Consider the following 18,298-nt stretch of genomic DNA (forward strand, 5'->3'; position numbering starts at 1 on the left):
TGTAGAATATGCCGGCTCAATCAGACATTGCATATGGTAGCATATGCCGGCTCAATCAGACACATTTCATATATGGCCAGTGAGGATGTCAACACTATGGTTCTCACCTGATGAAGGCAGTGAGGATGTGAACACTATGGTTCTCACCTGACGAAGGCCAGTGAGGAATGGTAACACTATAGGTTCTCACCTGACGAAGGCCAGTGAGGATGTGACACACTATGCGTTCTCACCTGACGAAGACCAGCGCAGCGACAGCGCCCCTGTACACACTCACTGCCCGTTCCCACCTGACCGCAAGGCCAGGAGGATCGCTGGAACACTATCGGTTCTCACCTGGATGCAAGCGCCACCGCCGCAGATCTGCAAGCCACTCAATGGCTTCCTCCACTGACGCACCAGGCAGTAGAGGATGTCGAACACTATGGATCTCACCCCTGACTGAGCGCCAGTGAGACTGGTGAACACGTATGCGTTCTCCTCTGAACACACACACACACACACACACACACATTCAGACAAACATGACCACACACACAATGAAAGATTTATTGGCAGTTTGTTTGAAGCGAAGGCCATGTCAGGCTCAGCTTGACAAAATGTGTTTGAATCTATATTGATTTACCTGTAATAGCATGCCAATATTTTCTGCTGATGTGGCTGCTGTGCACTCCTCTTCATTACCCCTGGTGCAGTACATCACAACGGTGCTTTTACGGTAAATCATTCAATAGGCCTTAGAGGACATGCAGTGGCTGAAGACCTCTACACACTTCTATCTAGTGGGAGCACAGATTATTTACAGTATCTGGAGTACCTAGAGAAATATCAAATGCACTTCTATCTAGTGGGAGCACAGATTATTTACAGTATCTGGAGTACCTAGAGAAATATCAAATGCACTTCTATCCACACACTCCCATCTTATTCTCCCAATTCTCCTTTCAAATATTCAATAACAATTGTGCCAAAAGAAACTGGGTATAGTGAATATATTAAGACACAGTAATAATTTGAGCTGAGTTAGACACAGTAGTTCAAGACCAGACCAACTCCATGTTTTAACGTTGACATGATGGTGGGAGGGTTCTGCTGGGTCACGGATTCCGTGGTTAGGAACATTGTTTTGCACATCTTGTTGGTCCCAAGAACATTCACCATGCTCTAAGGAGGTAACACCAGCGTAGAGATAGAGGACTCGTCTTTGTGTCTGTGACAGCATGAGCAGCGGGTTATAAAACAGGTTATATCTATCTGGAGTCCTCTATCTCCATGGTAACACCACGAAATGTCTGGGCCCCAATGTTCTCAGACAAAGTGAATCGAAGTGATTCTCTTTGATTCACAGTTGTCTTTGAATTGTTCTGGGTCATATTCACTAGGCATGAAACTCAAGAAAACAGTCCCAAACGGGGATACACACCATTTTTAAACATTTTGTTACGCTGTGCCCTAATGAACATGACCCTGTTCTTCCCTCTCAGGCTCGTCAGACAGAAGGAGAAGGGTCCAGTTCCGAATCCCACACAGCCTGGTGTTTCTGCCTGAAAGGCGGGAGCTGTGCGTGGCCGACCGGGAGAATGGACGCATCCAGTGCTTTGTCGCTGAATCCGGGGAATTCGTCAAGGAGATCAAGAAGCAAGAGTTTGGAGGGGAAGTGTTTGCCATCTCCTACGCACCTGTGCATGGTGAGTCCGGTGTGGTTTTAGAAATAGAAACTATAACACCATTAATCTCTATGTTATGGTTAGAGAATAGAACACATTTATCTCTATTGGTTATTCGGTTAGAGAATAGAAATCCTATTATCCTATGTGTTAGGTGTGGTAGTAGAAACCTATTATCTCTATGTATGGTTAGAGAATATAAGGCCTATTATCTCTATGTTTATTGGTTTAGAGAAATAGGAAACACATCTATCTCTATGGTTATGGTTTAGAGATAGGAATACCTATTTGTACTTCTATGTTATGGTTAGAGATCAAGACAGACTATTATCTCTATGGTTAGAGAATAGAACACATTATCTCATATGGTTATGAGTTAGAGAATAGTACATTACCGTATTGGTAATAAACACTATCTCATTATGGTTAAGACCATTTTATGGTGGTTAGAGAATGAACACTATTATCTCTGATGTTTGGTAGGAGAATAGAACACCATTAATCTCTATGAGTTATGGTTAGAGAATCAGATACTCTATCTTGATCTGTTATTACTCTATGGTTTAATTGAGGTGTATAGAGACACCTAATATCTCTACTGGTTATGGTTATAGAGAATTAGGAACACCTATTATCTCTATGTGGTTAGAGAATAGAACACCTATATCTCTACTGGTGTAGAGAGTGAACACCTATTATCTCTTTATGGTTATGGAGGCATTAACACCTATAATCCAGGTCTAAATAAGACTGAGTTATGGTTTAGAGAATAGAACCTTCTATCATCTTCTCTATTGCGTTTTTGTAGGTTAGGAAATAGAAACACCTTTATCTCTATTGGTTATGGTTAAGAATAGACACCATCTAATTATCGTTCTATGGTTGTATGGTTTGATGAGATAATTAGAATACCTGATTCTACTATGGTTATATGGTTAGAGAATATTAGAACATCCTATGGTTGTTTTGTATCTCTGTATGGTCTTGTAGTGGTTATGTAGAGATAGAACACCTATTATCGCTTTATGTTTAAGAGAATAGAACACCTATTGCTCTATGGTTATGGTAGAGAATGAAACACCTATTATATCTCGTATGGTTATGTTAGAGAATAGACACCATTAATCTCTATGGTTGAGAATAGAACACCTATTATTCTTTATGGTTAGAATAAGAACACCTATTATCTCATGGTCTTATGGTTTAGAGAATAGAACACCATTATCTCTATGGTTATGGTTAGAGAATAGGAACACCTATTATCTATATGAGTTATGCGGTTAGAGAAATAGAAACCTATTATCTCTATGGTTTATGGTTTAGAGAATAGAACACCTATTATCTCTATGGTTAGGATGATAACACCTATTATCTCTATGGTTTTTAGGGTAGGGATACAACACTAAATCTGTGTGTTATATCTCTATGGCAGGGATGGGCAACTTGCGCCCCACCTTTTGAAGGCCGTTGGATCAATTTCCACAAAAATAAACAGTATAATTKTTTWWWWWTTTTTATTTATTTTGGGGGTGGAACTCATTCAGGGTTTCAACTTACTGTTGAGAGTTAGAATAGTAGGAATACAGAAGGTGCACTTTTAAAATGTGGTTGTGCATCAGCAGTCTTTCTCTTATGTCAGTCACTGAGAGTCACTCAATTAGCCCTTGTCAGCTAAAATTTTTAGATTGCTAAGTTTTTTAGCAGCCGGCTATCTAAACTTGTTATAATGGTCAAATTACCGRCCGGGGGTCCCCCCATTTGATTTTGTTAGTCAGTCTCACTCAGACATCATATTAAAAAAACTGCAAACATTTCTCTTCACCCCATGGCAAAATTATTAGAATTGCATGAAACTAGTTAGAAAATTGCTAAATCTTCTTTCTGTCCCATGGCAAAATGTGTAGAATTGCAGCAAACTTGCTTTAAAACTGAAACATTTTCTCTACACTCCATGGCAAAATGTGTAGAATCAACAACAACAAAAATCCTATTGTTTTTGTGTGACCCCGATCAAAGTTGCCCATTCCTGCGCTTTGGTTAGGGGTAAAGAATAGAACACCAAATCTGTGTTATATCTCTATGGTTATGGCTATGTCATATTCACAGGGATTTCTTTTCTGGGAATAATTCAGGTGTAAAATTGTTAAAACCATACATCACACTAGCAGTCCACTTTATATCGGTTGCCAGTGTGTTTTATTCGAGGAAAATTAGACACCAACATCTTAGAGAAATGATACATCCACATCCCCACAATAAACCCACGTCATTTCATCTGCACACTGTAAGGTCTTTCCTAGAGCCAGCTAATTGCACCATTTCACTTTGAAACAAACGGTTTTGTGATGCCGACTTTCATGTTGCATGTACATTAGGCAGCACGACGCAAGTCTTCAAAGGGGAAATCCATATTTATGTGCCTGTTCCCTTAACCCGTGTGTGTGTGTGTGTGTGTGTGTGTGTGTGTGTGTGTGTGTGTGTGTGTGTGTGTGTGTGTGTGTGTGTGTGTGTGTGTGTGTGTGTGTGTGCTTGCGCGCCTTATGCAAATGTATCCAGGTGGTCTGATCTACGCGGTGAATGGGGAATCTGCGTACGGGCGCTCTGCCCCTCTCAAAGGCTTTGTAATTAATTATTCAACCAAAGAGATCCTGGATGACTTCAGCCCAGAAAACGCACAGGTTGGTTACGGATGGGAGGGAGGGCTCTGCTGCAAACACAACCATTTTTCTACAAACCAGAGCAGCAATAAATAACAGTATTGAACATCCTTCTGATTCAATCAGCATGTACCGTTAATAAGTAAATAAATAAAGAGTGGTCTCTCTGGTCTAATGATGTCTCCATTTTGACCCTTTTGGCTTTTCATAACAAAGCTGCTAGACATTTAGTTGCTTGTAGAGTAGCTGCTAAATAGCTAGTGTATTTCAGTGTACATTTACATCTTAGTCATTTAGAAAAACTCTCTTATCCAGAGCCACTTAYAGTAGTGAGTGCATTCATTTTCAGACTTTTTTGTGCTGGTCCCCCGTGGGTATCGAACGAGCACTCTATAACAGGCTTGTTATAGCCACTAGTACAGTACATCTTCACTACCTTCAGGATAACGACCCTGGACAAATGCAATAAAGCTTAAAGCTGCAATATGTCATTTTTTGGGGCGACCTGACCAAATCCACATAGAAATGTAAGTTATAGATCTGTCATTCTCATTGAAAGCAAGTCTAAGAAGCGGTAGATATGTTCTATGCATGCTTTTTCTATGCTTTCCGTTTTTATACATCATTTGCGTCTTTTACTTTTGGTTTTGTACACCATATTCTTGGATCAACAAGGACAGTTATGGTCTTATGTTGATGGGATAACCTGCTTGACTGAGGAGGCTCTCTGGACACGAACCACAGAGGGAGCTCTGTACCAAGCAATCACCTTAATTCCTGTTACCTCAATCACTATCAGGCACTTCACACACCAGTCAAAGATTGGAATTATCTGAAATCTTATCTGCCTATTGAGCTGTAGAGCAAGCAAAGAAAATAGTTATTGATCTCCATTGACGGTACGTGATTTGTCTAATACAGTAGGGTGGCAGGTAGCCTAGTGGTTAGAGTGTTGGGCCAGTAACTGAAAGGTTGCTGGATCGAATCCCTGAGCTGAGAAGGTAAAAATTTGTCGTTCTGCCCCTGAGCAAGGCAGTTAACCCACTGTTCCCCGGACACCGAAGACGTGGGTGTAGATTTAAGGCAGCTCCCTGCACCTCTCTGATTCAGAGGGGTTGGGTTAAATATAGAAGACACATTTCAGTTGAAGTCATTCAGTTGTACAACTSACTAGGTATCAACAGCATTGTTTTGTTGTTGCTGGAACTCAAATGAGATTCTGCCTACAAACGTTAGAGTCACTGGCAGAATGTTTACACGTGATAGTTGGGATCAGACTTAAAGGCATTGTCCATCCAAATTTCAACATGGCATATTGGTTTCCTGTAAGCAGTGTATGGATATGGTTAGACAGCAATCCATGCTTTGGGTTTTGTCCATTGACTGCTTACAGGGTAAGTAAACCAATGTAAATGTGTGAATTGGGTGAACTTTCCTTTTAAAAGCTTTGGTCTGACAATGGCTCCACCTATTATGAGATGGATCTACACCCTCGTCTCTGACTACTTGAGCCACTTAAAGTGATTGTGTCATCTTCTTCCAGGAGAGTTAATCATTCTTCCTATCCCTGTCTGGCCAGCCCTGATGCATGACTACCTGATTTAGTGCATCTGAGCTAATCAGATGCCAGCAGGGAATTTCATTAAAACGGCAATAAAATAAAGATCTGCCTTCCGTATCGCTTGGRGTTGGTTTCTGTGTGCCAAGTCTAGTGGGGTTTGTCTTTGTCGTCTATCTTTTGATTTATCTCGATTTARATCTGACTGTTACTTTATCAGTGAATCTATGCATACGACTTGAAGGGCTCCCGAGTGGCGCAGTGGTCTAAGGCGCTACATCTCAGTGTTAGAGGCGTCACTACAGACCCTGGTTCGATTCCAGGCTGTATCACAACCRGCTGTGATTGGGAGTCCCAAAGGGCGGCGCACAATTGGCCCAGYGTYGTCCAGGTTAGAGTTTAGCCAGTGTAGGCCGTCATTGTAAATAAGAATTTGTTCTTAACTGACTTGTCTAGTTAAATAAAGGTTAAATAAATAAATAAAAAACGATATGTTTACATTTTGATTACTTTAAGTTTCATCTCATAGACTGAAGACATAATGAGTATTAAGTCTTGCATAATCTAGACTGTATTAAAGTACGGAATAGATGATTGTTTTTGAATGGCTATACTAACTACAGTGTGTCTTCCCTCTGTTTGCAGGAGTTTGGAATGCCCCACGACATTGTTGTAACCAAAGATGGGCGTGTCTTTGTAGGAGATGCAGCCACAGACTCCGTGCTAAAGTTCTCCTCTGACAGTAAGTCAACTTTAACCAAAGTATTTTCATTTGATACTTCTATTCCAGATTATCCAGGATGTCTCATTAAGAAAATTGAATTAGATTAACCTTTCGACTATGAAATTAAACCTCTTAGATGTTAAGTCCCCCATATGGTTCTGGACCGGTTCCGAATKACATTTTGGTGTCCAAAGCGCTGTGTGAACGCCGTAGGGTCCGTGCCTTATAATGCCAGAAAGCCCCATCTGTCTGTTCTCTGCTTCCACTCTCCCAGCGGAGCTGACTTGAAGTGTCAGGTTTCAGAACCTACATTTGCGTAGGGAATGACGTGCCACATTTTCTGGCCTATCCAGCCAAGCCTGGGTGACGGCATTTGAACGGTGACAGTCTCACAAGTCCAGGCACTGTGGTTTCATCTCACTGTGATATTCTCAGCCATTAGAGGTCTCAACATAAAAAAATACTAAATCATTTCCTAGAATTTAAACAAACACTTGAATGGTGTCTCTTTGCCGCTCAATGGGACGTTTAAGAGAAAATTATTATATGTGCCAATATTGTAGTCACTAAGTATGATCATATTTATTTTGCAGTTATAAGAAATGTGAAATCTTATAGCTAGTTGTTTATAATTTGATTGTTACTATATTTAGAAAACATTTGTCATTTCAAGCCCTATTGCCCCACTTTTGTTGAATTGGGAAAATAAACACATTATTTTTCATATTTTCATGATATTTGTACAAGAGGTCGGCATGGCAGATTAATTGGGGCCGATTTCAAGTTTTCATAACAATCGGTAATTGGCATTTTTTGACGCCGATTATGGCCGATTACATTGCATTCCAGTAGGAAACTGCGTGGCAGGCTGACCACCTGTTGTGCAGCAGGGAGCCAAGGAAAGTTGCTAGCTAGCATTAAACTTATCTTATATTAAACAATCGATCTTCACATAATCACTAGTTAACTACACATAGTTGATGATATTACTAGGTTAACTAGCTTGTCCTGCGTTGCATATAATCAATGCGGTGCCTGTTAATTTATCATTGAATCACAGCCTACTTCGCCAAACTGGTGATAATTTAACAAAGGCACATTCGCGAAAAAGCACAGTCGTTGCACGAGTGTACCTAACCATAAACATCTTTTGCCATTCTTAAAATCAATACACAGAAGTATATATTTTTTAAACCTGCCTTTTTAATTTAAAAGAAATTCATGTTAGCATGCAATATTAACTAGGGAAATCGTGTCACTTCTCTTGCGTCCATTGCACGCAGAGTCAGTGTATATGCAACAGTTTGGGCCGCCTGGCTCGTTGCGAACTAATTTGCCAGAATTTTACATAATTATTACATAACATTGAAGGTTGTGCAGTGTAACAGCAATATTTAGACTTAGGGTTGCCACCCGTTCGATAAAATACRGAACAGTTCCGTATTTTACTGAAATAATAATCGTTTTGTTTTATGAAATTATAGTTTCCGGATTTGACCATATTAAAGACCAAAGGCTCGTATTTCTGTGTTTATTATATTATAATTAATTCTATGATCTAGTATTTGATAGAGTAGTCTGACTGAGCGGTGGTAGGCGGCAGCAGACTCGTAGGCATTCATTCAAACTTTACTGCGTTTGCCAGCAGCTCTTAGCAATGCTTGCTTCACAGCGCTGTTTATGACTTTAAGCCTAATATTTCTTCACTGGGAATATTGAACCACTATGTACTTGAGCTTGTGCACTCAAACGTGAGTACACCTCAGCAATTTATAACTATTTTTACCAGCAAGGGGAGTTTCAGACCTTTTTAAAACTATGCAACATTACTAGTTATTCTTTATGGCCATCTCATGAAAAATAATTAYGTTTGGGTATATCTATTTAGGCAGAAATCTAAATCTTGCCCTATCATTCAAGATTTATTAAGKGATTTCAGGCATGAATTAGTGGACTATTGGAGTGACATTAAAAATTGTTATATCCAGTTTGACTCATCAGTTATGGAGCTAGAAATTAGTATCTTATTTATGAAACGTAATTTACACTGAGTATACCAAACATTAGGAATACCYTTTCCTAATATTGAGATGCACCCTAGTTTCTGCCCTCAGCAATCGTCAATACGTCGGGGCATGGACTCTACAAGGCGTTGAAAGCTTTCCAAAGGGATACTGGCCCATGTTGACTCCAATGCTTCCCACTGTTGTGTCAAGTTAGCTGGATGTCCATTTGGGTGGATGACCATTCTTGATACACACAGGAAACTGTTGGGTGTGAAAAACCCAGCGGCGTTGCAGTTCTTGACACAAACCAGTGCCCCTTGCACCTACTACCATACCCCGTTCAAAGGCACTTAAATCTTTTGTCTTTCCCATTCACCCTCTGAATGATATTGCTATTGGTATTTGGTATTTTATTAGGATCCCCATTAGCTGTTGCAAAAGCAGCAGCTACTCTTCCTGGGGTCCACACAAAACATGAAACAAATGGCACACATACACACTTCATGTCTCAAGGCTTAAAAATCATTCTTTAACCTGTCTCCTCCCCTTCATCTACACTGACATCAATAAGATGATAGCAAGTGGTAGTGCTGAGCAGTTAGTGSTTTTTGAGGTCGTTTCGGTTAGATTTCTTTTTTAAATCACGGTTTTCTATTTCGGTTTCAAATTTTAAAAAATAACATTAAATGTACAATGCATTATGTGGTTTGAGTTCTGTAACAACACAGAATAAAACAATGAATAAAAGTCCCATGATGGTAGTGACTGTCCATTACTGCTTATCACTTATTAACCATCAGTTCATCATATCGCTTTACTTCAATAAAATATTTCCGTTGTGTATATTACATTAGTTTTATTTGATAACTTTATTATTTYATTCAGTCATCATCTCATCTCTATAGAGCTGCTGCCTATGTTGTCTGACAAATATCACTATTTTAGCAGTTCTTCAAAGTAAATAAGGCATACTTTTATAACTGCTGAATACCAACTATCAATCACCTAGATCATGTATTTTCAGGTAGAGATACCTCACGAAGTAACTGCTTTCTATCCCACTCGCGTGTTCTCTCTTCTCTCTGTCAACGAGGTCTCCGTGTCTGCTCCACACAGACATGACAAGATGGCGCGCAGTTGATTATGGTCATTGCAGTGAATCAGCTCTTTTTCTGCGCGAAACTATGTAGAATATTGGCCTGTTGGAAACTACGACTCCCTACTACATCACACAGTTCAGGTTTGATATGATTGATCTCTACAGAAACTGAGCATCGAGTTCACAGGGGGAAAATATCAAAATATTTTTGATATTATTGCTTTGTGTCAATACAGTTCAGAAATATTTGTAATTTGTTTGATTGTGTTTTGTGTTTGGTGTAATTGCATGGTGTAATTGATGTGGATATAAATATGCTATGTATAGTGTAATTGATGTGGATATAGATATGTGTAGTGTAATTGATGTGGATATAGATATGTATAGTGTAATTGATGTGGATATAGATGTGTATAGTGTAATTGATGTGGATATAGATGTGTATAGTGTAATTGATGTGGATATAGATGTGTATAGTGTAATTGATGTGGATATAGATATGTATACTGTAATTGATGTGGATATAAACTCAGCAAAAAAAGAAATATCCCTTTTTCAGGACCCTGTCTTTCAAAGATAATTCGTAAAAATCAAAATAGCGTCACAGATCTTCATTGTAAAGGGTTTAAACACTGTTTCCCATGCTTGTTCAATGAACCATAAACAATTAATGAACATGCACCTGTGGAACGGTCGTTAAGACACTAACAGCTTACAGACGGTAGGCAATTAAGGTCAAAGTTATGAAAACTTAGGACACTAAAGAGGCCTTTCTACTGACTCTGAAAAACACCAAAAGAAAGATGCCCAGGGTCCCTGCTCATCTCCGTGAACGTGCCTTAGGCATGCTGCAAGGAGGCATGAGGACTGCAGATGTGGCCAGGGCAATAAATTGCAATGTCCGTACTGTGAGATGCCTAAGATAGCGCTACAGGGAGACAGGAGGGACAGCTGATCGTCCTCACAGTGGCAGACCACGTGTAACAACACCTGCACAGGATCGGTACATCCGAACATCACACCTGCGGGACAGGTACAGATACAGGATGGCAACAACAACTGCCCGAGTTAAACCAGGAAGGCACAATCCCTCCATCAGTGCTCCGACTGTCCGCAATAGGCTGAGAGAGGCTGGACTGAGGGCTTGTAGGCCGGTTGTAAGGCAGGTCCTCACCAGACATCACCGGCAACAACGTCGCCTATGGGCACAAACCCACCGTCGCTGGATGAGACAGGGCTGGCAAAAAGTGCTCTTCACTGACGAGTCGCGGTTTTGTCTCACCAGGGGTGATGGTCGAATTTGCGTTTATCGTCGAAGGAATGTGCGTTACACCGAAGCCTGTACTCTGGAGCGGGATTGATTTGGAGGTGGAGGGTCCGTCATGGTCTGGGGCGGTGTGTCACAGCATCATCGGACTGTTCTTGTTGTCATTGCAGGCAATCTCAACACTGTGCGTTACAGATAAGACATCCTCCTCCCTCATGTGGTACCCTTCCTGCAGGCTCATCCTGACATGACCCTCCAGCATGACAATGCCACCAGCCATACTCCTCATTCTGTGCGTGATTTTCTGCAAGACAGGAATGTCAGTGTTCTGCCATGGCCAGCGAAGAGCCGGGGTCTCAATCCCATTGAGCACATCTGGGACCTGTTGGATCAGAGGGTGAGGGCTAGGGCCATTCCCCCCAGAAATGTCTGGGAACTTGCAGGTGCCTTGGTGGAAGAGCGGGGTAACATCTCACAGCAAGAACTGGAAAATCTGGTGCAGTCCATGAGGAGGAGATGCACTGCAGTACTTAATGCAGCTGGTGGCCACACCAGATACTAACTGTTACTTTTTCAGGGACACATTATTCCATTTCTGTTAGTCACATGTCTGTGGAACTTGTTCAGTTTATGTCTCAGTTGTTGAATCTTGTTATGTTCATACAAATATTTACACATGTTAAGTTGCTGAAAATAAACGCAGTTGACAGTGAGAGGACGTTTCTTGTTTTCCTGGGTTTAGATATGCGATGTATAGTGTAATTTGATGTCTATTTAGAAATGTATAGTGTAATGGATGTGTATATACAGTTGAAGTCGGAAGTTTACATACACTTACATACATACACATTCCACAATTTTTTTGTTAACAAACTATAGTTTTGGCAAGTCGGTTAGGACATCTACTTTGTGCATGACACAAGTAATTCTTCCAACAATTGTTTACAGACAGATAATTTCACTTATAATTCACTGTATCACAATTCCAGTGGGTCAGAAGTTTACATACACTAATTTGACTGTCTTGAAACAGCTTGGAAAATTCCAGAAAATTATGTCATGGCTTTAGAAGCTTCTGATAGGCTAATTGACATCATTTGAATCAATTGGAGGTATACCTGTGGATGTATTTCAAGGCCTACCTTCAAACTCATTGCCTCTTTGCTTGACATCATGGGAAAATCATAAGAAATCAGCCAAGACCTCAGAAAAAAATGGTAGATTTCCACAAGTCTGGTTTACCCTTGGGAGCAATTTCCAAACGCYTGAAGGTACCACGCTCATCTGTACAAACAATAATACACAAGTATACACACCGTGGGACCACGCAGCCGTCATACCGCTCAGGAAGGAGACACGTTCTGTTTCCTAGAGATGAACGTACTTTGGTGCGAAAAGTGCAAATCAATCCCAGAACAACAGCAAAGGACCTTGTGAAGATGCTAGAGGAAACAGGTACAAAAGTATCTATATCCACAGTAAAACGAGTCCTATATCGACATATCCTGAAAGGCCGCTCACAAGCTGCCCTCCAAAACCGCCATAAAAAAGCCAGACTATGGTTTGCAACTGCACATGGGGACAAAGATCGTACATTTGGGAGAAATGTCCTCTGGTCTGATGAAACAAAAATAGAACTGTTTGGCCATAATGACCATCGTTATGTATGGAGGAAAAAAGGGGGAGGCTTGCAAGCCGAAGAACACCATCCCAACCGTGAAGCACGGGGGTGGCAGCATCATGTTGTGGGGGTGCTTTGCTGCAGGAGCGACTGGTGCATTCTCAAAATAGATGGCATCATGAGGGAGGAAAATTATGTGGATATATTGAAGCAACATCTCCAGAACATCAGTCAGGAAGTTAAAGCTTGGTCGCAAATGGGTCTTCCAAATGAACAATAACCCCAAGCACACTTCCAAAGTTATTGCTTAAGGACCACAAAGTCAAGGTATTGGAGTGGCCATCACAAAGCCCTGACCTCAATCCCATAGAAATGTGTTGGCAGAACTGAATAACCGTGTGCGAGCAAGGAGGCCTACAAACCTGCCTCAGTTACACTAGCTCTGTCAGGAGGAATGGGCCAAAATTCACCCAACTTATTGTGGGAAGCTTGTGGAAGGCTACCCGAAACGTTTGAACCAAGTTAAACAATTTAAATTCAATGCTACCGAATACTAATTGAGTGTATGTAAACTTCTGACYCACTGGGAATGTGATGAAAGAAATAAAAGCTGAAATAAATCATTCCCTCTACTATTATTCTGACATTTCACATTATTTTAATAAAGTGGTGATCCTAACTGACCTAAGACGGGGAATTTTTACTACGATTCAATGTCAGGAATTGTGAAAAACTGAGTTTAAGTGTATTTGGCTAAGGTGTATGTAACCTTCCGACTTCAATTGTAGATATGTATAGTGTAATTGATGTGGATATAGATATGTATAGTGTAATTGATGTTTATATAGATATGTATAGTGTTGTTGATGTGTGTATAGTGTAATTTATGTTTGTATAGATATGTATAGTGTAATTGATATGTATATAGATATGTATAGTGTAATTSRTGTTTATATAGATACTGTATGTATAATGGCATTGTTATTTGATGTGTACTGTATACAGGCCTCATCTGCAAAAGAGACTGTGGTCTCCCTGCTTAAATACAGGTCAAATGAAATGAACATCATGTCAAAATGGATCCCTCTTTCACACATTGCTCCAGATAAAAAAAATTATAAAGAATTTATGAATTCTGTAATGTTGGCTGTAACCTCACAGAGACATGKGTTTTTATGTTCTTGAAAGAAAATTCTACAGCATGTGGCGAATCAGTGGCGAACGGCAAAATGATTGACTAACGCTCTAGGCCGCTGCACCGCCGCCTTATGTAATGTTTCTGATGTAAAGCGACTATGAATTGCCTGATGTCCTTCAAAAAATGCCTTTGGCACGCCAATTCAAACCGAGCGAATGCACAGTTAATCCCCTTGAATGGTTTAATCCCCGTTCAAGTGTAGGTGACTCACTGATTCAGTTATCTGTTAACAACACAAAACCCATAGAACAATTAGAGTTTTGTACATTWAAKTGCAAATGAATAGAACCCAAGTGAATAGCAATTGCAATCAAATTGAAATCATTGCACTTCACACATTGCTAATGAGAAGCAGTTGATTTTGCACCAGCAAAAAATTGGATTTGTTGAAAAGGTCAGCACATTGTACTGTATAGAGGCAGAGTGTTCATAATCGTATGTAACACTGCATTGGTGCAGTGTGAGCCTTTATGAGATGGACATTCAATCATTGTTATGAAAGCGCTAAATACACCATAGAGAACATGAGTAAGCACAACTGTACAATCCGTCTGGATTTATTCATTATTTAATAGCAACTGAGTCACGATTGCAGTGAATGAATCACTCAGTCACATCAGCCCTTGACACCACGGTCTCTCTCACCCTCTGTAGAAGCTGAACATCGCTCTGTTAAGAAAGGTGGAATTGAAGTACAAGAAATCGAAGGTAGGCTACTCTTATTGTGAGCTGAAAGTTTTACTTGTTTGTTTGAGGTCCACATTCGCTTTACTTAAACTGTAGGTATTTTTGATTGACTTTAAATGTTTTACATTGTAAATGAGTGGATATTTGCTTCACAATAGTGATTGGCGTGGCTTGAAGTGAAATTGTCTTTACTGTACATTTTATGAACAGCAGCTCTAGTCTGATAACCTATTACACATTGATTGCAAAGCTAAAGGCTGACATTCACCTGAGACTTCTGCTCTTTTCTACTAATTTCATTTGAGGAAATGAAGCAGCGTGTAGACCTATTGTATGTTTGAAACTTTATATACAGGCTATAAACCTCTCTGAAAGAAGCTTGAGCATTTCGAGAATGTATTTTCCATMATTTTGAGGTTCTGTGGTAAAAATGAGCGCAGTAAAGTGCTTGGAGTATGTGTCAAAAATCTATTATATTGAAGTTGTCGAACAGAAAGATATACAAAATCTGCATTTCCCCCACTCAGAAGGCAGTCATTTAAAATGCTTTGACTTATTAATAACATGCACCCATTGATTCTTGAAGAATAACATGAATGCCTCATGAGCTTAGTTCAACTGTCGTTCCCCATCAGAACCCAAAATATACCATTCTTTTTTACTTCATTGTTTTTTAAACAATGTAAATGTAAACAAACACTCTATAGACTCTAAAGTTGTTTAAAACTATACTTTTTTTCATGGATGGTAAATCCATAGCTCTGTCTATACATTTCAGAATGGTTGAATGTCTCTGGCTGGGKGACCGCTTTGTTATTGTTTGATAAGCAAATTGCCCCTTTAAAGCCACACTACGATTTCCAGTAATTCCAATGAATGAAATACATCTCTTGATTTACAAATGTAACTTATCCCAATGTCATTCCATGAGCACGACAGGTATGTAATACAAACCAGGAGCAATTTGCATGTGAACGTGTTTTTGTGTTTACGCTTTTGTTAGCGATTTACTCTTTGCTTTTACAGAAAGATTGTGGTTTTATTAAAACAGTCGATAGAAAGTCATCTTTGTAATTTTCTGTAACTATGTTTTTTGTTCACCTGTGAATGGACACACTCACTCACCACTTCCATTCAAACCCCCTTGTCTCTTAGAAACAGAGACTATAATCCAAACCCGCCTGAAGCCCCAGCACAGGGTAGAGGTAGCGGTGGCCAAGGTGCAGATACCTGTAGCGACTCAACAGAAGACTGCAGAGCCTGTCCAGGAACAGCCCCAAAAACCGCAACAACAAGAGGACGATAAGGAGAAGACTCTAGTCAAACAGAGTGCTCAGGGCGTGTCTCCGGCAGTTATCACCACCCTGCTGCTCATCCCCTTAGTGGTGGTCATCTCCATAGGGGTCTTGATCCGCTACAGGAAGAACAGGATGTATGGAGGTAGGAGGGGATTTGAAGCAACATGGCTGCAGCCTTGCAAATGGAATGTATAGTAAGGCCTTGGAACCTCTAAGCCTGGTAATTTGACTGGTAAACTCGTAATGCCGTCATTGACTTGAATGGGGAGGCCCATTCTATGGATTCTATATCTATGGCTGCAGTGTTGCTAGTGGGATAAAACAGAATTTCTAAATGTTTTTTTATGATGAACATTTTTATAGATTTCTTTCACACACAACAATGAACAGTAACAAACAGAACAGACACAACAAAAACTGAGAATTTCAAATCCTGTGAAATGCTCTAATTGGATACAAAAACAAGGGGAAACTGTGTGTCTAATTTATGAATGCCTTAATCCACCATCTTAGATTGATGATATTCAGCGTATCTTTCACTGTTGTTGCAGATGGATGCGAGGTAAAACTGGAACAGACCTCGTCCGGAGGAATCTTGGGAAAACTCAGAGGTATGTGTCTGTGAGATACTGCACGGTGGGGGACCACTAGCGCACGGTGGGGGACCACTACGCACGGTGGGGACCACTACCGCACGGTGGGAGACCACTGCCCGCACGGTGGGAGACCCTACCGCACGGTGGGAGACCTCTACCGCACGGTGGGAGACCACTACCGCACGGTGGGAGACCTCTACGCACGGTGGGAGACCACTACCGCACGTGGGAGACCTCTACCGCACGTGGGGACCACTACCGCACGGTGGGAGACCATACCGCACGGTGGGAGACCTCTACCGCACGGTGGGGGACCATACCGCACGGTGGGAGACCTCTACGGCACGGTGGGAGACCACAACCGCACGGTGGGAGACTCATACGCACGTGGGAGACCTCTACCGCACGGTGGGAGACCTCTACCGCACGGTGGAGACTCTACCGCACGTGGGGGACCACTACCAGCACGGTGGGAGACCACTACCGCACGGTGGGAGACCACTACCGCACGGTGGAGACCACGCACGGGGAGACCACTACCGCACGGTGGGAGACACTACCGCACGGTGGGAGACCACTACCGCACGGTGGGAGACCACTACTCGGCACGGTGGGGGACCACTCCCGCACGGGGAGACCACTACGCACGGTGGGAGACTACTACTGCACGGTGGGGGACCACTACCGCACGGTGGGAGACCACTACTGCACACACACTACCGCACGGTGGGAGACCATACTCGACGGTGGAGACCACTACCGCACGGTGGGAGACCACTACGCGCACGTCGCACGGTGGAGACTCTACCGACGGTGGGAGACCACTAGCGCACGGGGGAGACCACTACGCACGGTGGGAGACACTACTGCACGGTGGGGGACCACTACCGCACGGTGGCAGACCTCTACGCACGGTGGGAGACCACTAGCAGCACGGGGAGACCACTACCGCACGGTGGGAGACCACTACGCACGTGGGGGACCACTACCGCACGGTGGGAGACCTCTACCAGGGAGACCATACCGCACGGTGGAGACCACTACCGCACGGTGGGGGCCATACCGCACGGTGGGAGACTCTACACGCACGGTGGGAGACCACTACGCACGGTGGAGACCTCTACCGCACGGTGGGAGACCACTACCGGCACGGTGGGAGACTACTAACCGCAGGTGGGAGACTACTATACGCACGGTCGGGAGACCTCTACCGCAAGGTGGAGACCACTAGCGCACGGTGGGACACTAGCGCACGGTGGAGACTCTACCGCACGGTGGGAGACCACTACCGCACGGTGGGAGACCACTACCCGCGTGGGAACACTTACGCGCGGTGGGAGACTCTAACCGAGGGTGGGAGACCTCTACCGCACGTGGGAGACCACTACGCACGGTGGGAGACCACTACCGCACGGTGGGAGACCTCTACGCACGGTGGGAGACCACTACCGCACGGTGGGAGACCACTACCGCACGGTGGGAGACCACTACGCACGGTGGGAGACATACCGCACGGTGGGAGACCATACCGACGGGGAGACTACTATACCGCACGGTGGAGACCTCTACCGCACGGTGGGAGACTCTACCGCACGGTGGAGACCACTACCGCACGGTGGGAGACAACTATACCGCACGGTCGGAGACCTCTACCGCACGGTGGGAGACCTCTACCGCAGGTGGGAGACCACTAGCGCACGGTGGGAGACTACTATCCGCACGTGGGAGACTACTACGGCACGGTGGGAGACTACTATACCGCACGGTGGGAGACTACTATACCGCACGGGGGAGACTATACTACGCACGGTGGGAGACTACTATACCGCACGGTGGGAGACTACTATACCGCACGGTGGGGAGACTACTATACCGCACGGTGGGAACTACTATACCGCACGGTGGGAGACTACTATACGC

The 18,298-nt window shown here is 42.7% G+C and overlaps 1 protein-coding gene across 1 annotated transcript in view; it reads left to right on the forward strand.

The window, feature by feature from the left end:
* pam (peptidylglycine alpha-amidating monooxygenase) overlaps positions 1-18,298 on the forward strand; it is a 154,807-nt gene that overhangs the window by 120,680 nt on the left and 15,829 nt on the right. The window contains exons 21-27 of the mRNA XM_070439610.1: positions 157-365; positions 1,473-1,688; positions 4,224-4,345; positions 6,528-6,624; positions 14,452-14,505; positions 15,640-15,924; positions 16,334-16,393. Of these exons, the coding sequence (XP_070295711.1) occupies positions 157-365; positions 1,473-1,688; positions 4,224-4,345; positions 6,528-6,624; positions 14,452-14,505; positions 15,640-15,924; positions 16,334-16,393 (1,043 nt within the window). The remainder of the gene's footprint in view (positions 1-156; positions 366-1,472; positions 1,689-4,223; positions 4,346-6,527; positions 6,625-14,451; positions 14,506-15,639; positions 15,925-16,333; positions 16,394-18,298) is intronic.

Source organism: Salvelinus sp. IW2-2015, linkage group LG4q.1:29, assembly GCF_002910315.2.
Source record: "Salvelinus sp. IW2-2015 linkage group LG4q.1:29, ASM291031v2, whole genome shotgun sequence".
Taxonomy (NCBI): domain Eukaryota; kingdom Metazoa; phylum Chordata; class Actinopteri; order Salmoniformes; family Salmonidae; genus Salvelinus; species Salvelinus sp. IW2-2015.